The sequence below is a fragment of the Amphiprion ocellaris genome, chromosome 3 (assembly GCF_022539595.1).
Source record: "Amphiprion ocellaris isolate individual 3 ecotype Okinawa chromosome 3, ASM2253959v1, whole genome shotgun sequence".
Taxonomy (NCBI): Eukaryota; Metazoa; Chordata; class Actinopteri; family Pomacentridae; genus Amphiprion; species Amphiprion ocellaris.
In genome coordinates, this window is record NC_072768.1 from 12,245,359 (window position 1) to 12,272,073 (window position 26,715).

The 26,715-nt window shown below is 38.9% G+C and overlaps 6 protein-coding genes and 1 long non-coding RNA gene across 9 annotated transcripts in view; 3 read left to right on the top strand and 4 right to left on the bottom strand.

Moving 5' to 3' along the window:
- LOC118471567 (uncharacterized) overlaps positions 1-1,290 on the bottom strand; it is a 4,678-nt gene extending 3,388 nt beyond the window's left edge. Inside the window, exons 1-2 of the long non-coding RNA XR_004848902.2 lie at positions 1,145-1,290; positions 370-452 (exon numbers count right to left, since the gene is read on the bottom strand). This is a non-coding gene — a long non-coding RNA (uncharacterized LOC118471567). The remainder of the gene's footprint in view (positions 1-369; positions 453-1,144) is intronic.
- Positions 1-5,838, top strand: part of LOC111581256 (transient receptor potential cation channel subfamily M member 1-like) — a 20,226-nt gene extending 14,388 nt beyond the window's left edge. The window contains exons 17-27 of one of the 2 annotated variants that reach the window (XM_035956873.2): positions 20-248; positions 374-505; positions 606-737; positions 834-962; positions 1,070-1,321; positions 1,413-1,605; positions 2,259-2,279; positions 2,357-2,501; positions 2,599-2,804; positions 2,954-3,086; positions 3,807-5,838. In XM_035956873.2, coding sequence (XP_035812766.1) covers positions 20-248; positions 374-505; positions 606-737; positions 834-962; positions 1,070-1,321; positions 1,413-1,605; positions 2,259-2,279; positions 2,357-2,501; positions 2,599-2,804; positions 2,954-3,086; positions 3,807-5,157 — 2,923 coding nt within the window. In that variant the 3' untranslated portion in view covers positions 5,158-5,838. The remainder of the gene's footprint in view (positions 1-19; positions 249-373; positions 506-605; positions 738-833; positions 963-1,069; positions 1,322-1,412; positions 1,606-2,258; positions 2,280-2,356; positions 2,502-2,598; positions 2,805-2,953; positions 3,087-3,806) is intronic. The other variant, XM_023289369.3, reaches the window with a different exon arrangement.
- On the bottom strand, positions 5,387-9,087 carry LOC111581260 (ras-related protein Rab-8B-like). Its single transcript, XM_023289373.3, has 9 exons — positions 8,783-9,087; positions 8,187-8,509; positions 7,534-7,594; positions 7,384-7,444; positions 7,219-7,296; positions 6,981-7,070; positions 6,805-6,870; positions 6,662-6,712; positions 5,387-6,580 (listed from the first exon to the last, which is right to left on the bottom strand). Exons 2-9 carry the CDS (start codon positions 8,308-8,310, stop codon positions 6,488-6,490), a joined length of 624 nt encoding a protein of 207 aa, XP_023145141.1. The 5' UTR covers positions 8,311-8,509; positions 8,783-9,087; the 3' UTR covers positions 5,387-6,487.
- rps27l (ribosomal protein S27 like) lies at positions 8,768-10,540 on the top strand. Its single transcript, XM_023289375.3, has 4 exons — positions 8,768-8,887; positions 9,569-9,677; positions 10,023-10,133; positions 10,282-10,540. Exons 1-4 carry the CDS (start codon positions 8,882-8,884, stop codon positions 10,308-10,310), a joined length of 255 nt encoding a protein of 84 aa, XP_023145143.1. The 5' UTR covers positions 8,768-8,881; the 3' UTR covers positions 10,311-10,540.
- dnaja (DnaJ heat shock protein family (Hsp40) member A) lies at positions 10,527-13,625 on the bottom strand. Its single transcript, XM_023289371.3, has 8 exons — positions 13,468-13,625; positions 12,923-13,064; positions 12,354-12,528; positions 12,154-12,258; positions 11,835-12,062; positions 11,500-11,730; positions 11,292-11,392; positions 10,527-11,197 (listed from the first exon to the last, which is right to left on the bottom strand). Exons 2-8 carry the CDS (start codon positions 13,052-13,054, stop codon positions 10,976-10,978), a joined length of 1,194 nt encoding a protein of 397 aa, XP_023145139.1. The 5' UTR covers positions 13,055-13,064; positions 13,468-13,625; the 3' UTR covers positions 10,527-10,975.
- Positions 13,626-15,564: 1,939 nt separating this feature from the next.
- acsbg1 (acyl-CoA synthetase bubblegum family member 1) lies at positions 15,565-21,393 on the top strand. Its single transcript, XM_023289376.3, has 14 exons — positions 15,565-15,843; positions 17,140-17,201; positions 17,355-17,623; positions 17,716-17,804; positions 18,011-18,131; positions 18,211-18,291; positions 18,388-18,537; positions 18,622-18,798; positions 19,149-19,330; positions 19,434-19,667; positions 19,779-19,996; positions 20,196-20,335; positions 20,533-20,779; positions 20,903-21,393. The coding sequence occupies exons 1-14, from the start codon at positions 15,797-15,799 to the stop codon at positions 20,977-20,979; spliced, it is 2,094 nt and encodes a 697-aa protein (XP_023145144.1). The 5' UTR covers positions 15,565-15,796; the 3' UTR covers positions 20,980-21,393.
- Positions 21,023-26,076, bottom strand: idh3a (isocitrate dehydrogenase (NAD(+)) 3 catalytic subunit alpha). Of its 2 annotated transcripts, XM_023289377.3 has the most exons (12): positions 25,983-26,060; positions 25,572-25,637; positions 24,639-24,701; positions 24,411-24,494; positions 24,095-24,209; positions 23,559-23,746; positions 23,210-23,343; positions 23,012-23,114; positions 22,820-22,884; positions 22,422-22,506; positions 22,081-22,233; positions 21,023-21,995 (listed from the first exon to the last, which is right to left on the bottom strand). In XM_023289377.3, exons 1-12 carry the CDS (start codon positions 26,007-26,009, stop codon positions 21,912-21,914), a joined length of 1,167 nt encoding a protein of 388 aa, XP_023145145.2. In that variant the 5' UTR covers positions 26,010-26,060; the 3' UTR covers positions 21,023-21,911. The 2 variants fall into 2 exon arrangements, with proteins under 2 accessions (XP_023145145.2, XP_023145146.2); XM_023289378.3 differs by lacking the exon at positions 25,572-25,637 and having other exon boundaries at positions 25,983-26,076.
- Between the last annotated feature and the right edge of the window lie 639 nt (positions 26,077-26,715).

Here is a 26,715-nt window from a genome sequence, read left to right on the forward strand (position 1 = left end):
TGTTTTGTCCCTTTGATAGAGAATTTGGCCAGTTGGCCTATGAGCTGCTGGACCAGTCCTACAAGCACGATGAACAGGTGGCCATGAAACTTTTAACATATGAGCTGGTCAACTGGAGTAACTCCACCTGTCTGAAGCTGGCTGTGGCTGCTAAGCAACGTGACTTCATTGCTCACACCTGCAGCCAGATGTTGCTCACTGACATGTGGATGGGCTGCTTAAGGATTGGAAAAAACCCTGGCCTCAAGGTTGGCATGAGAAATGGTTCATCTCAAGCAACCATAGCAAATATCTCACATTAATGACACGTGTTATACTCTTGGCTTCACAAAAAAATGAACGATCAACCATCTCTCTGTGGCATCTCACCTAGGTCATTCTGGGAATCATCTTTCCTCCTCTCATTCTACTGTTGGATTTCCGTATCGGAGATGACGCTTCCTATCATGTACCTGAAGGCAAAGAAGACGGAAAAGACAAGGATGATGACACAAAGTCCAGCAAGGTCCTGGTTCCTGCTGATTTTGTCACATTAATTTGTTTTCACATACTGTTAAAACAAGAATGAAATATGTCTTGGTGAGATGTTTGCTGTTTTGTTGTAGGAGGGTAACACGGACGCAACTTCCCGAAAGGGAGATGAAGAGGAGGGAAGCACTAAAGTCCGCAAAATCCCCATTGGCAAAAGGTTCTTTGAGTTTTACGACGCACCGTTCACTAAATTCTGGTTCAACACTGTAAGTTCCCCTTCTTATGCATGATAAGAATTATTGCAAGCATTTAAACAGATTCATAACGTCCAATAAAATTATTTTATCACCGTTTTCTGACAGATTTGCTATCTGGGCTACTTAATGTTGTACAACTACATCATCCTGGTGAAAATGGAGCGATGGCCATCTATACAGGAGTGGACTGTAATAGCATACATCCTCACACTTGGCTCTGAAAAAGTCAGACAGGTAAAAAACACAAATAGTCAACTTGGCACAGTCACAATTATCTTAAATACTAAAAACATTAAAGACTTTTAATGGATCCTGCTTGACCTTTAAATGTTTGCGTCTAGATTCTGATGTCAGAACCAGGGAAGCTGAAACAGAAGATAAGTGTTTGGCTGGAGGAATACTGGAACATCACAGACCTGGTGGCCATTTCCACCTTTCTTCTGGGGCTCATGTTGCGGCTCCAGCATGAACCGTACATGGGCTACGGCCGAGTCATCTACTGCATAGACATCATCTTCTGGTACATTCGTGTATTGGACATCTTTGGCGTCAACAAATACCTGGGACCCTATGTGATGATGATAGGAAAGATGGTAATGAAAGTTAAACAAAAAATATGAAAAACCAGTGACAGATGTGCATAGAAATACAATGAGCTTAAATATTATGTTTGTCTTCTTTCAGATGATCGATATGATGTACTTTGTGGTGATCATGCTGGTGGTGCTTATGAGCTTCGGGGTGGCTCGGCAGGCCATCCTTCACCCGGACGAGGAGCCAACATGGCGCCTGGCCAGGAACATTTTCTACATGCCCTACTGGATGATCTATGGAGAGGTTTTTGCGGACTCGATAGACCGTAAGACTAGAATTCATAGTAAGATTCTGTTTCCTGATTCTGGGCAGATGATCAGTGTTGCATTAATTTCTATGTCTTAAATTATGCTGTGTTTAGAGAGAATAGGCTACAGTGAAACCCTTTAATACTTTGTCCCCCTCTGCTGGCACATTGGTGATAGCTTACTTCAGTTGCAATAATGTTGCATTGAATAAAAGCAGAATATGTATCATTATCTCTTCATCTCAGTTATGATCATCTGCCTCCAAGTTTTCTTTTTCTGTGAGTGTTTCTTCTGTCAGGGTGAAGACAACAAGCAGCTATTTTAAATTATCGATATAAATAAATATTGACATGCCTACTTTCTAAGGAAGGTGCAAAACAATTGTTTTGGAAGGTGCATGTCTGATGCCTTGATTTATTTTTTTAAAACAAATGCTAAAGTCTTGATTTTGTTGAACAAAGTGGTGGACTAATCTGAAAATCTGATTTATCACAAAAATAAAAAATAACAGTAAAGTGTATGAAGTACCTAACTAAGTTGGAAGAACATTTTGATGACACTAGTCCACTCTTTCATGGACATCAGCTTGACCTTGACAGAAATATGATATAAAAATCCCATGTTTTATTGATTTTAACGCTTTCTCCATATTTCTGCGGGACTGTGCTTTTATGGGATTTTTTCCAAGTCTACGCAATGGAAATCAACCGTAAGTAGTCTTAATGTCAAGAATGTAAATCCAATCGGTTAGCTAAAGTTCTCAGAATAACTCTCCTTTCCCCACAGCTCCATGTGGTGAACATTTATATGACGAGGATGGGAAGAAGCTGCCTCCATGCATCCCCGGAGCCTGGCTCACACCTGCTATTATGGCCTGTTACCTTCTCGTGGCAAACATTCTTCTGGTCAACTTGCTCATTGCAGTGTTCAAGTAAATACATGTTTAGTGTCCGTCTGTTCTGTTATTTGTGTGGTAAACATCTACTCATAGAGTTAGTACTCACTGGTTTGCGTTTTCTCTCCCACAGCAACACCTTCTTTGAAGTCAAGTCCATTTCCAACCAGGTGTGGAAGTTTCAGAGATATCAGCTGATCATGACTTTCCATGACCGTCCCATCCTGCCTCCACCTCTCATCATCTTCAGCCATCTCTACATCCTCTTCAACAGGCTGTTTCGGAGATGCGCCAGGAAGAAACAGGAGGGAGAGCTGGATGAGAAGGACCGAGGCCTCAGTTAGTCTTTTATGTTAATCATATGCATACAGTTTTACTGGTCAAATATATACTTAATATATACTGTAAGAACTTTGAAATCATACTGCAAAAATATACATACATAGATGCACTTAAAGAAACACTAACATATCATCTGCTTCCTTTAGAACTCAGGCTGAATCCAGAGGAGCTTAAAAATTTGTACGAATTTGAAGAGCAGTGTGTGGAGGAATATTTTCGTGAGAAAGAGGACGAGCAGCAGTCCTCCAGTGATGAACGCATCAAGGTTACTTCAGAGAGGTAAACAGCTATCAGGCATACGCTGTAAAAAATGAACATTTTTAACACATTAACTGTAATGGGCAAACAATTTTCTGTTGTTTTATAGGTTGGCCCCGTTTTGTAAAATTACAGATAACTACTAAAACCACAGAAAAAGTATTAATTTACATATTAACCATAAAAGTGTCAAAACTGCAAGTAATATCTGCATTCTTACAAATGGTATTCAATCTCTATCAGTATTTTCATTGTCAAGTTTATATAAGTCAGAAAAATATAGTTATTTTACAAGTATTTGCCAATATTTGAATGACAATAGTGTACAAATTGAGGACTGAAAAATAGCAAATATTTTTAAAATGTCATTTTACGGATTTTCCCTGTTGTTAAATTTCTGATTATATCTAATAAAAATCACAAAAGTATATATCAAAGTATATGTTATGTAACAAATAAAAAGAACTGGCCAAACCGCACATAATGGTCACATCAAAATCTATACGTTTACAAGTAGCAATTTGTTCTTTTATAATGTGAGACTGTAAAGTTACAGTTTTACTGTATTTCAATTAGCTAAAAATATCAATATTTTACAAGTAGTGGCTAATATTTTCAGTTTTTACTGTATTTTCACTGGTATTTTAGCATTAGATTTCCATTGACTTTTAACTCCTCTTTTTCAAGTACCTTAAAAACACATATTTCCTAATCTTTGTATTCTTAATGTTTCCTCTACAGAGTTGAGAACATGTCAATGCGTCTGGAGGAGGTCAATGAGAGGGAGAACACAATGAAGGCCTCCCTGCAGACTGTGGATCTGCGTCTAGCCCAGCTGGAGGAGATTCACGGGCGTATGGCAGTTGCATTGGAAAAGCTTGCAGGAGTGGACAGACTGGAGCTGACCAGAACCTACTCACGGAACTCCTCCGTGTGCGATCCTTCGTCTCTCCTGCGCCAGGGCAGCATCAACAGTGCTGACGGTTACAGTCTTTACCGCTTCCACATGGACATGGAGGAGTTTGCTACCAAGCAAAAGGACACAGAGGAGACAACTAAAAGTGGCCTAGAAAGACAGCGGAGTACCTGCACCCTCAGCACCAAGGAAGGCGCTCAGACCTTAGAGGTCGGGGGTTTGGAGAGGTCGCGACCCAGTTCCTGTGTGGACATCCTCATATCTCCATGTGAACAAAAGCCTCCTTCTCTGGCATCAAGCCAAGAGACCATAACCAACATAAAACACAGCAGCACAATGCGGCTAGATAGACTAACAGACAAGAACAGACTAAGGCCTTCATCTTCTCCAAAAAGGACTAAATCCTTGAAACACTATCCAGTTGAAGACCAACCAACCTCTCCTTTGACAAAGAGGAGGGCGATGAGCACCATCATCATCAAACCTGATGATGAACCGGAGGAAGTTGCTGTTCCAATAGAGAAGCCCCAACTGCCGCTAGGTACCTCCTCTTCTCCAAAGAGGACTAAATCTCTACGATATCTTCCAACTGAAAGCCAAAGCCAGATTTCTCCTATAACAAAGAAGAGGGCTATGAGCAGCATCATCTACAGCCCAGCCGAGGCAGGTGATGATTTGCTGCAAACTGCAGACTACAGGTCTCTGGTAGAGCAGGTCACTCAAAGTCCAAATCAGTGGCCAGCAAATCTGGAGTATCAAGTACATCCCAGCACTTTGGGCCACATGCCTAAAGTTTCAACAGTCAGAGCCCTTGCCCAGCAGTTTCAAACTACCACTGCACCCACTGAGCTTCAAAAACACAATCAGACTGATGCAATTCCTTCAGAAAGTGAGGGAACTCCTCCAGCAACTGAGCCTGTGGAAGACCAAATAAAGATGAAGGCTAAGAGAAACCTCTCGGACACCACCGACTATCTGACTGTGGCTGATCAAAAGTATTTGCCGTGTCCCAGGTCACTGAGCTGGAATGCCAGTGATAGGAAAGCAAAGTCCTTCATGGTTAGCCAGGAGATAAGGGCCTCAAGCAGCGCAAAAAACCTCGCTGAAGCCAGCAGGGTGTTGGCTGTTGGACAGGAAGATGAGGAAAAGAAGACCGAGGCAGACGATGATGCATAAAAGTAGAAATGAGAGCCTTAAAGGAGAGACTGATGAAAGCAGGAACAGATGATTATTAAACAGAATAAAGGCACAAGAACAAGACAGGACTGATGAACTAACTTCAGAAATCACAATTGAATGAGTTGTTGAAACTGTTGTCATAAAATTGGTAAAAACAGAATGACAGTGATGGAAAATCATTATGGAAGTCTTTTTCCATCATGCAGTGACAATCAGTACACTCCTGTAAAGATCCACTTTCTTTAATGTCTTTACTTTTCATTGGTGTAACTTACAGTAGCTTACAAAGACAATCATTCACATTACAGCTTTCCCCAGTCATTGTGTTTTTAAGCTGGATATGTAAAAGGAACCTGTCGGCTCTCTACAGCTCCAGGAGGAAATAAAGTATTAACACAGTTAGTTGTGCCGACATATACACAGTGTTAACAGCAAAAAACATGAACTTCCTAAAGATATTCAAATACTCTCTGTAAACACTTTCTTTTCAGATACTTCAGATGCGTAACACTGACCCCTCAGAGGTCCCTCTACAGCTTTCATGCAAATACTGACAATTGTATAACAATATGTATTAAGTACAGCTTCAAAGAAACAAACAACCCTTCCACAGTTTCATGTTGACACATAATCCTGTATAAATCAAGGTTCCAATAAAAAGGAATAAATAAAAAAAAAGAGCATACAGTGGCTTGTATTTATACATATTTGTTTTTTCTATCACAATACTGTGACTCCTTCTAGGCACACATGAACAAATAGAAATGATGTCAGTGCAACTTCAGACAATAAGCTTAGTAATATACATGAATTCACGCGGATAAATACAATCAATGCTGAGACTTGATATGTTTATCTTACAGAGTCATCATAGCAAATATGACAATAGGTAGTGTGTATAAAATGATGCTACAATATATGAAAGTATCTGAATGGTATTTTTTCTTTTTTTTCTCTTCTAATATATAAGACAACTGTGTGCAATTGAGAAATGTTGATGAGATCCAACAGAGGTGGTATAAATGCCAGCAGAATCGTTGCCTACTGAGAGCAGGCACTGCAGGTCAAGCTACAAACCACTGCTGTTGGTCACGCACGAGTCTTTTGCATGAGCAGATATAAAGTATCAGGCCTCATTCCTCATTGATCCTCTTCTGGTCAGCAGATCAGGGTCTCATTCAGCCATGAACCTGTAACTTCAGCTGGCAGTAAGGTCCTCTGATTATTACGACCAGTGCTGCTGCTGCTGAGAGGAAACTCCGAGAGGCAGGAACCCTCCAAAAACATGAAGGCCACGCTGGAAACGTGAACATTAGGGACAAGCACCCTAGAGGAGCGAACACTTGAAGAATTTAATTCTCTTCGACTTCTTCTCCGTGATCTTGACAGGTTTGCCCGATCCGCCGGCGTTGTTGTCAGTCTACCAAGGAAAGATATAACAGTGAGGAAATGGAACACATGCAGTATTAAAAAGTAGCATCTATTTTAAGAAACTACTTACTGTCTTTGAGCTCAGATTATGTAATATGTCTCTCCCCATGGTGTAAAAAGCCTTGTGAGACAGAAAAATCACAGCAAATGTTACATGAACATATACATCAATCATATTGCGTGGTACCTTCAGGGGTAAATCAGACATCTTACCTCTTCTACATTTAAGCTAGACTTTGCACTGGTTTCCAAGAACTTCACTCCATAATCAATAGCAAGCTAAAGGAGATTTAAAAAACATAGCATGTTCGTGTCACTCACTGCAAATTGGAAAGCTGCATTGGAATTTGTTTGGGGCTACTTCCTATTCAAAGGCTGCAGACACTCACTTTTTCACCTCTGTCTTTAGACACCTGTCTCCTGTCAGTCATGTCACATTTGTTGCCAAGGATCATCTTCTCCACGTCAGATGAGGCATGCTAGGAGAATTAAAAAGACTCATTATGCAAAGCTATTTATATCTCAGCGTCCAACAAGGTTTTCATAACATATTTATAATAATCGTATTTTCATTTTATGGAAACATGCCACTAAAATTACAAATACAAATTTAAATTCAAAGCTTACCTCTTCAATGTTTCTAATCCAGTTTTTTATGTTCTCAAAGGACTTCTCATTGCTAATGTCATAGACCAGCATGATACCCTGAGAAGAAAAAACAATAATTTCTGAACCCTGATATGTTAGAGTAAGGTAGACGTATAGTGGCAAAGTGAGAAAGGGAGGTCTTACCATGGCTCCTCTATAGTAAGCTGTAGTGATGGTGCGAAACCTCTCCTGCCCTGCAGTATCCCTGAACACATCAAATCACACAGATAAATTCCAGAGAGTAGGTTCAGTACACATTTAAAAAACTGAACAAAACAATGAAATTATACTTACCAGATCTGAAGTTTGACTCTCTTTCCATCCAGCTCTATCGTTCTGATTTTGAAGTCTATTCCTGCATTTTAACAGACAAACGCAGACAACGTCAGCTCATGCTTAACTGCACTGACTAGTTACATGACATCATCGCATTTGTCACATGCTAAGATGCACAGCAAACCATGCATTTCTGCAAGAAGTGGCTCTTCTTTGTAAACCAGTCGAACTTTACACGAACCATACATCCTGTGTCAAACTGTAGGCATTGAGAAAGCAGCAGAACTGGCTGCAGCAGAGAGGAGATTACAACAAAATTACAGCAATGCTGATATGATCAAAAAGCTTGCAGTGTAATATGGTTTACAAAAGGTCAAAAGTCTTGACTGCAGCTCTGATCTCATTCTATATTTGACCTTACTGGTGCATTATGAGCTCTCAAGGACAGAATATTATAATTACTTGTTTCTCAATCCCATTGTCTTGCTCTTATGCAGTTAGCTTGCTGCCCTTTTACACACTGTGGGTCTGCATATTATAAATACAATCCCTAGCTTATAGGTATTACTATGTACATACTAATCTGGACGAGGCAGTAAACCGCTGTATTATATAGATGTAGGCATTCAACTGATTAGATTTATCCTGAGGGGCGTCTGCAGGCTACTCACCTATTGTGGATATGAAGGTGGTGTTGAAAGAATCCTCGCTGAATCTGAACAGCAGACATGTCTTGCCGACTCCGCTGTCTCCGATGAGCAACAGTTTAAACAGATAATCGTACGTTTTCGCCATTTAAACAAACTGGACTCTCCGTTCCGATGGTATAAGGCCGTAACGAGCCGGGATAACCCGCCTGGAAATCCTCGGCTGTCTGTTGCAGATTCGGGCAGACTGGCAGCAGACCGGTGCCGAGGAGAGTGACGTCACGTCCCGCTTTGCATTATGGGTTGTGTAGTTTAAAGTGGATATTTCCCCCCTCAAAGCGTCATAGCTTTCATAAACAGACGAAATAAAACCATAAAGTTTCGTTGAATGTCATTTTTCATCCTTGTTGACGCATTTCTTATTATCGTGTTTGTAAAACGTTTGTTAAACAGCAGAAAAATCGCGGCAGGGGTCTAAAACAAGACCCAAAAATGAATTCAAATTTTGATATCATTCGACGTTGACACATTTAACACTTGGAAATCATGAAAAAAAATGATTAAAGAAAAATGTTTGAACTTTAAACCAAGTTTTATCAAATGTTTTACACTATCCTTACCATTTTCACTGTTGCAGCCCCCTCAGGTTTGACTGCCAGAGTTTCTGTTTCCGTCCAATCACCACACACGTATGCGCCGAGTGAGCTAGCACGGCGAAAATGCCTGTAAGTTGCGAAGTTTTGTGCTAATTTATTCTCTTCGAACTCATGTACTGTGCTGTCAGCTTTCTGTGCATGTTATCGTCGACTCAAAGCCGTCACGCGTTACATTTTTGTTCGCGGTGTGCAGCCTGGTAGTCGTGTTTGTTGATAAAGTAGCAGCAGCACATGGAGTGAAAATTAGCTAACGTAGCTGTCTGACTCGGGTGACGACTAGTTGCTGGAACACCACGGTAGCAAACGGCTGCGCAGTACAACCTGTGGCGGAGTAATGTCGGGCCAACAACTAGTCCGCACCTGTTTTCTTACCAGGCCCTTCTTGAGTTTACTAATCAACACTACTTATATATATACATATATATTAAAAAAATGTAGTGTTTACCTAAAGTGCAGTGTGTTGTCGTCGCTCATGCTATCGCTAAAATGTTAGCTTGTTATTAAATTGGCACATAAGTTAGTTTTTAAAAAACGCTTCACCTCTTGCATCACAGGATAGTTATACTTAGTAAGACATCAGTAAGCAAGATCTAAAAAGCATTGTACCTTTGTTTAGAAAGCAGTAGTACGCTAAATCCACTAAAATCACTATTGCTTTCACTCATGAGTAAATCTGACTGCTGTTTAGCTACATAAATCTGTCCTATGAGATTAAATGTGACTACATATTTGCATAATTCTTCTTTCCAGCTAGCTAAAGACCTCCTCCACCCTGCAATTGACTTTGAGAGAAGACAACATAAAAAGAAAAGACTTGTTCAGAGCCCCAACTCCTACTTCATGGATGTGAAGTGCCCAGGTATGTTGAAAGTACATGCATGGTATCAAGAATAGATGCAGCTGAAGGTTTGATGCATTGATTTTAGGCCATTTGTTTGGTCGCATGTTGTGTGATTATGTGCTTGATTACTTCGCCTGTTGATAGAGATACAGATGTTCTTGAAACCTGTATTGAAAACAATATTCATAACCTAAATACCGTTTAACACAAGTCAGCACAGGCTCCAGTCCAGGTTCACCTTCACTGTCATGTTTTTGCAATGACTTAACCACATTTTAATGGCATTTTTGGAAACATTTAAATCCATTTACAACAATGTATGCTGGACTTGTTGTTTAACAGTTTGACACTGATCCTCCACAGGCTGCTACAAGATCACCACTGTGTTCAGTCATGCACAGACTGTGGTGCTTTGTGTGGGATGCTCAACAGTGTTGTGCCAGCCAAAAGGAGGAAAAGCCAGATTGACAGAGGGTAAAATATCCAAAAGTGTTTCACAAGTATTTACAGCACTAGACGTAGTAGTATAAATGTGTATCAAGTCCAGCATCACTACTTTTAGCTGTACATATTGGTGTCGTCGAGGAATGCAGTCTAATATATTTTGATTTTTGTTCCACAGGTTGCTCTTTCAGGAGGAAGCAACACTAAAAAGTGAACTATGCAATTAAGCATGTCTGTAATTGAGTCATGCTTTTCATAAATCCCTAGTTTTCCTTTGATTACAATGTGTTGTAAATTCATTGACATGTTCTGTCATTGTAGAGATGTTTGGCTTTTATGATGCATTTATAAATTTACTAGCAACATTTTTAATATGCAGAAATACATTTAAGCGGAATCTGATTAAGACAATAAAGAAAGCTGTTATAAAAGTTGAAGCATTCTGGGACTTTTATTGACAAATAATCAAAAATGTTTGTGACTGAAATTACCTTCACAGAAAGCATACAAGTAGTCCTTTCAGCTTCTGTATGAAAAGGAAACATTTGTGCTGTAGATTTCACGAGAAACACGCATATAAAAGATACAGATTTTAAATAGGGTACATCTGACAGTAACACCAAAATACAGTTCTGATAACTTTGGGAGCACAGTACTTGACTTGCATATCCATCTCACCTGAAGATAACACAAAACTAGCAACGGCAACTGTTTCAAACTGAATGCCACACATTAACAGTGTATTACCTCATGGAACAGGGACTTTAAAGACATGGATAAAACCGTGTCCTTTGCAAAAGAAAAACAAAAAGAAATGGCAAACATCAACACAAAACCCAGACATTACAGAGTATTTGCATTATTGACTACAATCACTGTGTCTGACATTGCACACCGCTCCTGGGACCTTCGTCGTCGTCATCTTCATCATAAGCTTCCCCGCTGTATGTTTTCTGTTGTGTCTGCACATCCACCTCACAGAGGTCCACCTCCTCCATTTCATCAACAATCAACAAATCCTCTCTGGAAGGAAGCAGTCTCTCCAGCTGGTACATTAGATGCTCTGGGAGCCAGTGTTTCTCTGGGAATTCCACCTGTGGAATAAATTACTGTTAGCTAAATTGCATAAATTTCTCTATAACATAACAATGTGACAAAGATTTAAACCCAGAATTGTGTCACACCTACCTGGAACTGAACAACAAGTTGTCCCTTTTCATAAGGTTCCTTGTATATTGGCATGCCTTCATTCTGAATTGATTTGATGTCATTCGGCTTGATTACTTCCCCTGTTGATAAAAATACAGATGTTCATGAAATCCGTTTTACAAATGACATTCAAAACCAAAACACCAGTTAAGTCAGCTCTCTATGCCAACTGATCTGAGGCATTTACCTGGCTGTGTGGTGATGATGAGTGTTCTGTTGTCCAACGTCTGAATGGTCTTCTTGAAACCACACAGGGCTTCAACAAGTTTAAGGTTCACATTTGTTCTTAAATTATCCTCTTGTCTCTTGAAAACGGGATGCTCCTTCTGATCCAGCACAATGATTACATCCCCAGGCTCCAGTCCAGGTTCCTGGTCACCTTCTCCGTGGAATGTAATTTTTTGACCATCTTTCATACCTGCACAAAACATTTATCTTCAGTTTAATTAGCTCTGTAATACCGATTTACTACTATTTAAACAAAATTTAGTGCCTCAGATAGGAGGGAAATGAAAAACTTACCTTTGTCAATGTGAACTTCAAGAATTTTCTTCTTGCGTTCTACTTTGTGTCCGTTGCAGTTCTTGCAGCGGTCCTTCGAGCTAAATTTCTCGCCCTGTCCCTGGCAGTCTGAACACATGCTCTGGGTCTGCTGAATCATGCCTGGTCCAATCTGTTGCACTTTGATTTGTACTCCTCTTCCTTTGCAAGTCGAGCACTTCTCCAAAGTACCCTTCTTACCCCCATAACCTGTGGTTACAAAATAACAATTTTATTTTTTGTACAGCAGCACACAATGCAGTGTTACTGGGATGCTTTAAAAAAAATCACAAGTACTTACCTTCACACTTTTCACAAATTACATTCTTTTGGAGTCCAAGCTTCCTAGTTGACCCATTGTACATCTCATCCAGTGTGACGCTAAGCTGGTGGACAACATTCTTCCCTGCAGGAAAAAAGAATATAATGTTATAAGATGCAGGAATATGTTGTCTACAAACATCTAAAGTTAATAAAAACTGGTACAGACTTATATCTTACCCTTTCTTTCTCTCTGCATCCGTCCTCCACCTCCAAAGAACATGTTGAAAATATCCATGGGATTCGATCCTCCATTCATGCCTCCCTCTTTGATAGCTTGCTCCCCTCCTTGGTCATACAAGTCTCTTTTCTTTGGATCTGACAGCACATCATATGCTTGAGATATATGCTTGAACTGTGGAAAGAAAACACAGACTTCCAAGTCACATTTGAAAACTCCAATCCAGACACTCCACCATTTTGTACAGTAAGTGGTAATTACATGTCAGTGATATGTTATTTGGCTTAGAGTCTTGCACAATGTACATTTACGAGGTACTTTATGGTGATGACACTGGTAAAAACATAAATTTCTCAGCTTCCTGACAGTGTAACCTGAAACGGTTCCCCTGTTGTCACAGGGCGGACCTTCCTGTTCTTAGACACCGGGGAGGTGCGACTGGAGCTTTCCAGAAACTTCCCGCTGCCCGTTTAAACATGGCGTGTGAGGGTTTAAAATTAGAAAGAGTATTTCCATCAGTCCATAAACGGCCACAGGGACACGGTTAAGGTCCCTAAATGTCGCTCACCTTCTCTCCTTCGTTGGGGTTCTTGTCGGGGTGATATTTCAACGCCAGCTTTCTGTAGGCTTTCTTGATTTCCTCCGGTGAAGCTTTGGGGCTGACACCCAACAGATCGTAGTAGCCGGTTTCGTGAACCATGGTGACAAATCTGAATTTTAAAAAAAACAAAAAACAAAAACAAGATATGAAATAAAAATCAAATATAGCGGTGTCTTATTATCTAGTAGGTGACATTGGCATCCAAAGTAGCCAAATGTCGAGAGTGTAGCTTTACCGTTAGCTTAAATTGGCCAAATAAAGTTCACATTAGCTTGAGTGTGCGGCTAGCTTAGCTTAAATACATTAAAAATAACGTTAACTGGTGGCTAAAGTACGGCAAGCTAATACATGGCTCACACAGACAACGTGAAGATCCGCTATGAGAGACAGCACACGTGTTTAAATGACAACCACAAACTAACGATAGCTCTCATTAAGCTTCAATTAAACCGCTGGGAATTTTGTCACCGTGTAGCTAAATGTTCCTTCAAACTGCGGCGTGAAGGACTTACTTGCCCGGTGCTTGCTATCCAAAGCTCTCGAACGACTGAGTCTGAGGCTTCTGGGGGAAGATGGCTGGCTCTTATAACGGCTCCACGGTGCAGAACTTTCTGGAGAGCTCCCACGGAGGGGACGGACTGTGGGCTGGCTCAGACCGCACGTCTAGAAAAGACCTGAGCAGCTAAACCAGGGAGGAGGGGTGCAGGTTCCCAGATCAGCTGCTCTGTTTGATCTGGTTTGATTAAAATATTCTATTATCTTGATTAAATACAGTGTTGATTAACCCTCGCGTCGTCCTGCGGGTCCAAATGGACCCGTTTTAAAGTTTGAAAATGTGGGGGAAAAAAAATAAAAAATTTCACAGTGAAACTTCCGATGTCCACATTTTCAACATTTTTGGGAAATATTTGATTGTTTGGTGGAAAAAAAAGAAGTGTTAAAAATGTTTCTTAAGAACATTCACAAAAAATCAACCAAAATCCAGCACTGGATTTTGGTTGATTTTTATGTGAATGATCTTAAAGAAAATATTACAAGTTTTACTGATATATATATGTAATCACTTTAGGTATTTTTAGGATTTTTTGGAAGATTTGTACTCATTTTTTGTACATATTTACAAGAATTTTCTTGCCAATTTTTTTTTTTTTAAATAAAACTTTTAAGGGAAACTTTTAAGGAATTATTGGAATTTTCTTCCTGAAGGTTTTGCAAATTTTCAGAAATTTGGGGAATTTTTTTGCTGAATTTTTGGATTTTTTTCAGACAAGGAAATGATATTTTTTCGTGCCTGTGAATGAAGACAACAGGAGGGTTAAAGGCCAGTGTGTTAGGGGTTCCATGAGCATTTTATGAGAAACAGCTAAAACCTGTTTGGCAAGTACATACAGGGGCATCTCCAGGTATTTTCCATTAGGGTGGCCTAATGGGATGACTGAAAATCTTGGGGTGGCACATACAAAGCACAAGTTGTAACTGATAATTTCTTTTATGTTGTTGTAATAGTTGAAATCTATGTCTATGACTGGATTATGCTGCTGTACCTGCTGTTTTTACTGATGCTAGAAAATTGTGTTTTATTTACTGTGTATATTCAGCATGGAATAACCTGCAAAACAATCTAAAGCTTGACTCATTTTAATCTTTGGGCAATTCAGGTAATTTTTAACTTCCAGTTGCTCTTTTTTAAATTTTTGCCACTGTATCATTTTTGCAGAGCTCTGTTATGTTGTTATATGCTGCCACTTGCACATTTTTTATACAATTTCTTTGTAAAGATTTCTATTTACGATTTAGATTTTTATCCTTATTTTATTTTCTTGACTTATTTAAACTTTAAACTTTATTTTTATTTTTTTTTTATTTTTTCTGTTAAAAAATTTTGCCACCCTTGTATATATTGTAAATAAAGCTGCTGTAACAATGTAAATTTCCCCTGGAGTGGGGAGAAATAAAGAATTTTATCTTATCTTATCTTATCTATTTGTCTTGTGTGTTTAAAAGGGAGAAAGTCAGTTTTACTAATAGCCAAGGGCACTTGGAAAAATGTTAAAAAATATATATGGTATTCAAAGTTTTTCAATTGTACTGTTTCCACACAAGTGCCAGACTTTATATTCCAAAGAGAAATGAGCCCACAGTGAGTAGAAATGTGACAAAGCAGAAAATGCTTGAGGTCTGGAGAATTAAAGTTTACATTAAGCAGAGGGATAATAACCCAAAGGGTATGTTGCACAAGAGCAAGAAATACTGAAACTGCTCACCCATGATTGTACAGATGATTTTGTAAGTCCCAAATATAGTTTGTTTTTGTTATAGCTATTGAATAACCAGCTGCAGATTTTTTAGCTAAATAAAAATCAGACTTTTAAGTAAGAAACTCAAACTTCTGGGATGTTAAAACATCTGCCCAATCCATCCAAAATATAATTCACTGAGATTAAACCTGATCAAAGTTGAATGTAGAATGAAATGTTTTGGTTTTTTACCTATCAGCGTGTGATGTGAGAAGGGTTACATAAGAGGACTGTTTTACACATGAAAAGACAGCGCTCATTGAAATTCAGGACATGTCTTTGAGCGGATGATCCAATGCAGTGCACACATGGTCTTTGGGATTTGTTTCACTACCATTGATGACTTCATGAGACTTGTTGGTCTGCACGTCTTTTTAGTCTGTTAGTCCCCAACAACATCTGCAGCTCTTTTAAGGTTGCACTTTTCCAGAAAGGCGTTCTTTTCAGTTTCACATCAGTCTGATTCTGAAATGTGTTTTCTTTGAACAACTTCTGAGGATTGATTGAATAGTGCCAAACTAACAGGGGATCTACAGCTAACAACATGGTATTTCCTGAAGAAAAGAAGGTCACTGATCAACCTGAGGGCAGGTAAGCAACTTAAAAGTAACTTTAATGTTGTTCTAATCTGAATTGTGCTAGTAGTAGTACCTGAAGTTAACAAGTTAGTGGTATATTGTGGACAGTGGTGGAAGAAGTATTCAGGTCCTTTATGTAGGTAAAAGTAGGAATCCCACATTGTGAAATTATTCCACTACAAGTAAAAGTCATACATTTAACATTTGTGAAAACATGTACGAAGTAAAAGCATTTATTTTGCAGGAGAAGGTTTCATATCAGTGTTTTACTATTGTATGTTTTATTTATGGGTTTATATTACTGATGCAATAATATGTATGTTGTGTTTTAATGCTGTAGGTGTTTAATGCTGAGCTAATTTGAACTGCTTTATAGCACTATATTTTGTAGTATTGCTATCCTGTCTTCAGTTATGCGACAATGTACTTTCTAGCTATTTCAAGGGCTTTTATTTTTAAATAGTTTGTACATCCTAAGAAGCAGGAGAATTTTCTCAACCTATAAAGGAGTACATATTTGTAATCAGAAAAAAATTTGTTCAAAATCACAAAATGTGAAATTACATGGCCTCCGCTGGGCAGGAAGGAATTGGAGAAAAAATGAAAAGTAACTAAATCTATCAGACAAATGTAGTATAATATATGCACAATATTGGGCTCTGAGGTGTCATAGAGTAGAAGCATGACGTTGCACAGAAAGGGAAAAGTCCAAGTATAAGTATAAGTACTTTGCATTTGTACTTAAGTGCAGTATCTGACTAAATGTGCTTAGTTACATTCCACCACTGACTGTGTAACAGGTTCTAATAGTTTTATTGAACCCGATTCAGCATTTAGTAGGCAAATTCACCGCAGCACAAAAAGTGGTGTAACACTTAAACAAGATTTTTGTTAGCATTACTAGTTTTGTTTAGGGTACCAGCACTTTTGTTCAGGTTGATAAATAAACATGCTATTAAAATATAAAACAGCCTATGCATATAGAGCTCAAATTCAATGTTATTGAATCTACCAAATCACAGAGTATAGTGTATTTGGTATTGCAGATGCTAATGTTAGTAATTTCAACAAAACAGTATTTTTAATGAGCTGGAGTGACCAGTCTTTTTGCTGTCATTGAATATACTCTGTCCAACAAAGCAAGGGGGCTTTAGCTGTGCCACAAGCGTCACATTGTGTTCAGTAAACAATGCCGCCGAAAAATTACACCCATGTGATGAAATGAAAACAGCAACATAAACTGCTGCCAGAATCTGAGCTGAAGTGTACATGAGCTGTTTGCAGTCCATGTTTCCTCTGTGTGTTTCAGTGTGGCAGCTCAGGAGTCCATGGCACAAGTGCAGATGGACGGTGAAGAACTCGTCTCAGAAGGTGAGTTATGAGCAAATGGCTCTGCTGAATGAGAGAATCTCAACCATGAGGCAGAGATCATAGTGGAACATGTACCTAAGCAGAGCCTGTACTGTCTCCCTCTGTGGAAAGAACTGCAATTGTTTTTTAGATTTGAATTTTCTCTCACTCCAGGAAAGAAAAACATAGAAGAGGAGTTTGCCAGCTCACCTCTTGCTCCTGCTGATTCTCTTTGGACCACTGATGCTACGAGCTCAGTCAGGCTGAGAATGGAAGAAGGATGTCTGGATGAACCCATCACAGTTCACCAAATGTTTAAGGCCTCGGTTGAAAAATACGGACACATGCATGCACTCGCCAGCAAGAAGAACAAGAAGTGGGAAAAGATAACGTTTATAGAGTATTATCAATTCTGCTGGACAGCAGCACGCAGCTTTATAAAGGTACCATCCAAAAAAGAGATGTTGCTCTAAATGACACTATCAATGATTAGATTTTTAAAAAGAAAAGACTAATAATTTCTTGTTGTGTGCAGCTTGGTTTGGAGCGATTCCATGGAGTGGCAATACTGGGATTCAATTCAGCTGAATGGTTCTTCTCTGCAGTCGGTGCCATCATGGCTGGGTGAGAGAGGAATATCCTACCACCACACCCAGATTCATGTTCAGAATTAATCTGAATCACTCAGTAACTCAACAACACATAATGTACTGTTCAGCTGTTAATGTGCACTCTATTATTTGATTCCATACGTGCTGCTGTTACAATGACAGATTCATTAACTGTTTTCTTTCGCCCATGTTTATAGCAACCTGTATTGTTTCTTACAGAGGAATAATGACGGGAATTTATGCCACAAACTCCCCAGAAGCTTGCCAGTATGTGGCTAATGACTCCAAAGCCAACATTATTGTGGTAGAAAACCAAAAGCAATTGGATAAGATATTGCAGGTATTGTTAGATATACCATATAAAAACACATGTTTAATATGCAAAACAATATGTGAAAGTCTCTCTCTCGCTATTATAGATACGTGAGCGACTGCCCCATTTGAAAGCCATAGTGCAGTACAGTGGACAGCTCCAGCAGAAGATCTCAAATCTCTACTCTGTAAGTCCCTCAGACATCCAGATTCCACATAAAATAATACAGACAAAAATGACTGTTGAGGGTTTGTTCCAAGCAGTGAATTGCTGTGTTTTGTAGTGGGAGGAGTTCATGGATCTCGGTCTGGACATTCCTGAGAAACAACTGGAGGATATCATCAGCAGCCAGCGAGCAAACCAATGCTGCGTCCTCATCTACACATCTGGCACCACAGGCAATCCGAAAGGAGTCATGCTCAGTCATGACAATGTAAGATATCGTGTGACTAATGTTAAAGTGTGCTACTAAAGAAACACAGAGGTAAAGTTAATGTCATGATCCATGCATATACAGATCACATGGACGGCCAGTCACGCCAGCATGGTTGGAGAGGTGCAGCCAGCTGACACTAAACAGGAGTCACTAGTGAGCTACCTGCCTCTCAGCCACATTGCTGCTCAGATCTATGACCTCTGGACGGGCATCATGTTCGGGGAGCTGGTATACTTTGCACAGCCTGATGCTTTAAAGGTAAATTGTAAAAATGGTTTAATCACACAGATGGTAAATATAGAATTTGTAGAATGTCTGGCAACAGGCCAAAGGTAAGAATAAGCACACTGACAACAATCCAATTCAGTTCAATTCCCAATTTAATTACTGCACACACTCCTCCACGCTTTTTCAAAAGTGTATCTAATAACAGACTAATCTTAATTCATGTACATAGAAGCAAAATATTAGTTGTCTCGGAACAAACTGTGTTATGTAATACACTCAATTGAAATGCAGTTTTGCTCAGATTGACTTCCCGCTGCTAAAATATCTTCACTGATGACTTTTTCATTTTTGAATAAAATCTCTTGTTGTTCTTTCTGCAGGGAAGTTTGGTAAATACACTGCGGGAGGTTTGTCCAACATCTCACATGGGTGTCCCGCGGGTGTGGGAGAAAATGATGGAGAAGATAAAACAAGGAATTAGTCAGTGTGGATACGTGAAAAAGAAACTGATGACGTGGGCAATGTCAGTCAGCCTGGAAGCCAATCAGAAGCATGAGCTGAAGTAAGTACAGATAACAAGATGCATGGTACATTCCATAGTCTGAGCACCAATGTGGATTTTGGCTAATTTTGGAAGTTTATTTAAGTATTTAATTTATTTTTAGGGATGATGAGAAACCATTCCTCTTCTCCCTGGCTGACAGCCTGGTGCTGCAGAGGCTTCGGGCTGAGCTGGGCCTGTCTTGCTGTCAGAAGTTCTTCTCTGGAGCGGCTCCAATCGGTAGTGAAACAGTGCAGTTTTTCCTGGGCCTGAACATCCGCTTGTATGAGGCCTATGGTATGAGCGAGAGCACAGGACCTCACTTTATGTCAGGTCCAAAAGCTTACAAACTACCAAGGTAAAAATGAACAGATCATAAAATTAGCATGTGATATTTGCAGTGCTTATGAGTTAAATTTGAGTCCTCTGAATATCAAATAAGAGGGCAAATTCTTTTCCTGGCATGTAGCTGTGGTAAGGTGGTGCCCGGCTGTCGATACAAAATGGCCAACGTGGACTCCGAGGGGACGGGTGAAATTTGCTTTTGGGGACGCAACATTTTCATGGGGTTCCTCAACATGGAAGACAAAACAAGAGAAGCTCTGGATGAGGATGGATGGCTGCATTCTGGAGACTTGGGAAAGATTGACGAAGAGGGTTTCTTGTACATCACAGGGAGGATGAAAGGTACCGTTATCTAAGCACACAAAGCTATTATGAGAAAATTGTGTATGTTAGGTCACCAGCTCACAGCCTGTACAGTACATTCACACATTTGAGTGCATGCTGCTCTGAACAGAAGATATGGCTCCTTTGTTCTCCTTATTATTCTTTGTTATGAGCCATAAACAGCTGAAATGTCAGGGTGCCCACGCTTCTCTTTTAGAGTTGATCATCACAGCTGGAGGGGAGAACGTTCCTCCTGTTCCCATAGAGGAAGCAGTGAAGAAGGAGCTACCTATCATCAGCAACGCCATGCTGATCGGAGACAAGAGGAAGTTCTTGTCCATGCTTTTAACCCTGAAGGTAAACTGCCATTAGTATTTCATATTCATAGCAGCAGGATGTGCATATCGAATGGAGGTACACAGCCTTTATATATAAACTTTCTGATTTAAATGCAGCTGCTGTGTTTTGCTCAGATTTTCTTGTAAGAAGCCTGGAAGTATAAATAAGGTGAAAGAAATGATGTGATGTCGAAGATTTTTAACTCTTTGCTTCAGTGTTGTGTTGATACAGAAACCATGGAGCCAACAGAGGAGTTGAGCGTGGAGGCTGTGGACTTTTGCAGACAGCTGGGCAGCCAAGCAACCAAAGTCTCTGACATAATTGAAAGAAAAGACAAAGAAGTGTACCAGGCAATTCAAGAGGGAATCAACAGAGTCAATTCTGCAGCCACCTCTCATGCCCAGCGCATACAAAAGTGGACTATTGTGAGGAAGGACTTCTCTGTTTCTGGAGGAGAGCTAGGTAAGTTTAGCAGAACATCGATCAGCCTTCAGCATAATAACAGTATTTAAAACAACGTTATATACTATATAACTGAATACATTGGCAATTGCATGCAATTTTGAGACTGTTTTCTCGTTCCAGGTCCCACAATGAAGCTTCATCGCCCTGTCGTCTTACAGATGTACCACAAAGTCATAGAGAGCCTTTATCAAGAATAGTGTTGTGTGCAGAATGCAAAAATAACCGCAGAACCATAGTGTCTTTTATTTAGTACTTTTATTTAATGATATTTTAAATTGTGAATAATACTTTTTATTATAATGCTAGACATTTTAGAAAGCCACACCATTTTAATGCATCTTTTCATTGGTTGAAATACTGGTCTTCAATTCATATTTATCTCTGACCAACACTTCATATTTACTTTTTAAAACCATGCATGACATGAAATTATCCGACATTTTCTGCAGATATTTCAGTATTCAGTGTGTGTGTGTGTTTTTATCACTTTGGATAAAAATTCATGAAGACATGGATGCAACTTTTACAAATACTCAATCATAGCTGCACAGAGGTCCTATGACACCAGAGTCATCTGCATCACACTGAATAAAAGGTCTGTCATTTCTGAAGTCACTGTAATATCCATTTTACTTTATACATTCGTGATACTGCATAAAGAAAAACAGCTTGTAATGAAAAGAAGTGCAAAATGTCTGCAAGTTTTATGTTACAGAAGCTTGATTATGTTTGAACTCATCTTTTGTAACCACATAAATACGAAGCATATCCACAAACATGACTGAAAGAGTTTGGCTTGTTGATGAATGATTGCTTGTCAAGTGATCATAGGAAGTACATTTTAAAATAACTATCAAATACATTAAAGGTTACAGTCACCCAATAAATAGATAATATTCACTAGAAGTTAACCATTTCAGTACCATCACACATCACATACACAGAAACTGTTGATCGAATGCTTTAAGACAGTGCTTTGGAGTGTGCAAAGAGAAAAATAAAACATTCAGGATCTCCTGAGTCTTTTTTTAAAATACATATTTTGGTAAAATGTGCTGATACAATAAGACATGATGAAGTTAAGTAATTCAAACCCTACCAATAAATTTATGGCTTCACTAGCGTCCTTCTAGTCCATGTCCCGCACTCTTTGACATATTGCGTCTGTGAATTCCGAGCACTTTGAGTTTCCTCCCAGATCTTGTGTTCGAACCTGAAAGATGATGAATAAGACAAGCGTTACAAATCAGATTAGGAATATATATATCCAAAACTGAATATAATGAAAAGTAGATTACCTTTTCATCTCGAATTGTGTCAAAACAGGCAGCTTCAATCTTCTTGGCGTGGCCATGTAGGCCCATGTGCCGCAGCATCATGACTGCACTGAGCAGCAAGGCAGTAGGGTTGGCCATGTCCTTCCCTGCTATATCTGGGGCAGTTCCATGAACCTGACAGCAGGAATTAATCACAATCCATCATCATAGTTGACGTTTCTATAAATATTAAATTTCTTAAAAGTACGTGACACTGTCGAGCGTCTTCCCTAACTAATACCACACCATTTAATTTTGTGCAGCTTGTGTTTTGATCATCAAAAAATAGAAGAGTATGACAAATGTGACAAAAATCAACATACCGACTCAAATATGGCCACACCATTAGCACCAATGTTTCCACTTGGAGTCACTCCAAGACCCCCGATTAATCCAGCACAAAGATCACTGTAAAAGTAAACACATCAAGTTACACTACATTATTTACTTGGTCTTGTCAATTAGTTATTAAGTACACTGGCAAACAGTTTGTTAATATGCATCATCACCACAAATTTGCAATCACATCTTCAGTATTTACTTAACATTTTAGATGCTTATTCCTTGACTGATGATAAATTATTAAAGTTCAGCTAAACCCTGAATTACTCAACGTTTGTTCAAGCAATTTTAATTATTACTCATCAGTCCCCACTGCTCTCCCCGCCATCTAACCTATAAATATTATGGCATAAGAAATTCACCAATGACACTGACTTACCTCAAAATGTCTCCATACAAGTTTGGCATCACCAGTACATCAAACTGTGTGGGATCCTGTACCATCTGTACGTGTGTAAAAACAATGACCCTAATAATTAGGAATGTTAAATGTGCCAAAAACACATTTCTTATCCATCTAAAACATGACTCCAGATAAAACAAATTTATAATAAAAGCTGTTGCAACATACATTAAGGCACACAGTATCCAGGTACATCTCAGTGAATTTCACATCTCTGTGCTTCTCTGCAGCTTCTCTGCACTTTCGTAGGAAAAGTCCATCCGACATGCGCCTATAAACATGTCAACAGTGGAAAGTCACTTAATTTCAGAAAGTAACACAAAAATGCTGAATTATTTAATGCAATTTCTACAAAATACAACTCACATGATGTTCGCCTTATGAACGGCAGTAACACTTGCCCTCTGATTATTTCTGGCGTATTCAAAAGCATACTCTGCGATGCGTTGGCTGGCTTGTTCAGTGATGAGCTTAATACTCTGCACGACTCCATCAACAATCTGAAATGAGAAGTATGCAAAGCGAATGTGATGAGTATTTGAATGTTTGTTTTTTTTTTTTAAAGTTATATTCCTAAACATCAAGGAATCCAAGGGAAGCAAAGAGAAAGAAATAAAATTGAATAATAAGACAAAAAAGGGATAAAATGCTTTGATATAAAGAAAATAATAACATGCAGCAGCCAGACAGGTAACATGTTGTTAAAGGGTCTTACCACATGTTCAATCCCACTGTATTCTCCCTCAGTGTTTTCCCTGATGGTCACCAGGTTCACATCAGTGTAGGGCGTTTTGTAGCCCTCAATTGACACACAGGGACGCACATTAGCATAAAGGTCAAAAGTTTTCCTCAGCAGCAGGTTCATGGAGGGATGGCCAGCAGCTATTGGTGTCTTCAAAGGACCTGCAGATATTTAGATACATAGAAATTATTACATACAAATTGGCAAGACAAAAAGAAGACTTTTTTTGAAGTAATATGCCATGTTTGTAATGAACAGCGATGTATTGATATATTTAAAAAGTTCTTTCCACTACAACATATAATGTTTCATTAACATTTAATCGCCTTTATTCACAAGCTTTTGCTGTGGGTATAAACGAGGGCAAAGCTACCGGAATAAAAAGATTAGTTCATACTCCCCAGGAAAAATAAAAATATGCAAATCCTATTACCATCATCAGGATTGACTTACTGTTAAAACCATCCTATATTTTGTAAACAAATATAAGAATATAATAAGCCGGTTACCTTTCAGGCCAATTTTGTTCTTGTCCATCGATTCTTTAGCATCTGGAGGAATCATCCATTTGCCACCAGGTCCTTTAATGGCTGTCACATTTCTTTCTTCCCACTGAATAGGTGCCTACATCAAAAACACACATACAACACAAGATTTTTTAATTATAACTAACTCTACATTTTCATCATATGCTTTTTGTGTCATATATTAGTGTGGATGTAATATAAGTAAGCTGTACTTTATCAACCCCCTTTAAAACAACATTTTTGGTTAATGTTCTTGGTGAACAGATGTTTTTTTTTTTTTTGTTCCTCTTGTACTAACTTTAGCTGCTTCAAAAATCTTCATGACAGCAACAGAGATCTCTGGGCCAATTCCATCACCAGGGATTAAAGTAACAGTTTGCATCTGTGAGGCAGAACAAAGACACACAATATTTAAGTACGCAAGAAAAATTACACACCTAAGAGAGAGTCTAAATATAACCCAAGCACCAAGATACAGCAGAAATCTTCAAGAAAATACTGTAGCTTTAGCAGGAAAGATACATACCCCCTGGGTGAAAGTTCTGGATTGTGGAGTCGCATTCTTAAAAGCGCTGACTACCCGTGACACCTGCCATTCAAAAAGGACCAGAACACACCAGAAATCACACAGTTTCCAATATAAATAGTCTCACTTCAATGACATAAATAAAGCAATAAATTCTGTTCTGTTGTTTATTGCTGGCAATAGGGAAAAGCATTACAATAGAGCCAACATGTGAAGTGAACTGAACACAGTTTACTGGAATAGCAGAGATAATAGCAGCAGAATGACCCAAGAATTATACAGCCACGAACAGAATGTTTAATGGGAATAGTGGTTTTATCATGTATTCTTTTTGATCGAAAATGTGTACAATTCTACTGTTATGCCAAACATGTGCAGTGAACAATGAAGGAATTAACACCTGAATAAACATGATAGATAGATAGATAGATAGATAGATAGATAGATAGATAGATAGATAGATAGATAGATAGATAGATAGATAGATAGATAGATAAATAACTTCAAAGCAGAATGCTGTTTATGAAGGAATGGCCAGTCCTTGATAACCAGCATGCCAGTGTGTTAATTTATCAGCCTTGATTAGTATAAATGACTATCAGCAATTTGTAAGCCTGTATAGTGTATCAGTGTGAGTGTGGGTTAAAGACCAATATCCTCCTTCAAAAGAGGCTACAGCAAGAACATGGGCAGAAAAGAGCAGGCAAGACAAGTTTGATTTTGTAGCTAAAGTGTCTTCATAAGTTGTCATAGCTCGCTTGAATTGCAGAAATTGCTTAAGTGCGACAGCAACGGCGCTCTGCCTTGGAAAACGTTGCAATACGAAATGCCAGACCAGATTTGACTAACATTGCTACTGAGGGTCATTGCTAGCTAGCTCTTTTTTTCTAATGCAACAAGGATAGTCAGCGTTTTAACGTATGCTCAACTTACTTCCTGTGGTTTGATTTTATCCTTGCCATTGATGGATAAACCCAACTTTCCTAGCAGATTAAGAATCTGTAGACGATAGACATTTGTTTCCATAACGTATTTTTAACAGAAAATGATCAATTTGAGCAGTCAGCTATATAAAGTGTCACGACATTGCATTATAATATGAGATAAAACATGTAGTTAGCTTACTAGCTAGCTAAACAGCAGTCAAGAGTCGGGTTGCTATAGTAACTACAAGCAGGAAGTGCTAGCGCTAAGCTAAGAGGTTAGCAGTGTGAGTTCTGACCGCAGTCTTTGACTGTATGGATGAAAATAAAGGATGCTAACGTTAGCTTATTAATTAAAACAAAATATAATGCATTTGGTCCATCACTTATGAAAGGTTTGCATGTAATTTCTCATACATACCGCTGACCTCCACGCTTTCCCTGCCATCCCGAGCTAGCCAAGGTCGATGCAGCAGCAGCAGCAACAGCAGCAGTAGTTAGCACTTGTCAAGCTAACGCCAGGACACAGCGGATGTCTGTCCTGTACGATGTCTGTCTTCTAAGTAAAGTCTTATTAAATACATTTACGCGGCCGATAAAGTAATTGTTTGTGCGAATTTAACTTAGATTGTAACAATAACTTTAAAATGTTATTTTCCTATATTGCTGTCTATTTTTACACCATTTACAACGTTAAAAAATTGATTCATTTTGCTTTTACTCTGGAAGATAAGGAAGTCCTGAGATTTAGAAAATTTACGATTAGTCTCCATTAACACTACGGAAAATAAAATTAAATGCAAGCTTTTCATACAAAATAAAGCCGATATTTTTATTATAAATGGGCTAATATGCATTACTACCTGTGTACTAAAGCCTGTGTGTTCACCTTATAAACAAATCATTAAAGTATTAGATAATTTTTTAACGACACAGAGACCATCACTACAGTATCAAACAAAAACAAAAATAAATCCATAAATACTACCTCCTAAATTTTAAATGTTCTATTTTACTTTGAAGCATGTCTGATGTTTAAAGCTCTTCATTATCTCCCATTGCCTCCTCTTATAGGATGCCTGGCCTGTCCAGGCAGTGGCAGTGCAGGACAACAGCATCTACTAGAGGTGACTGGGTACCACATTTCAGGACAG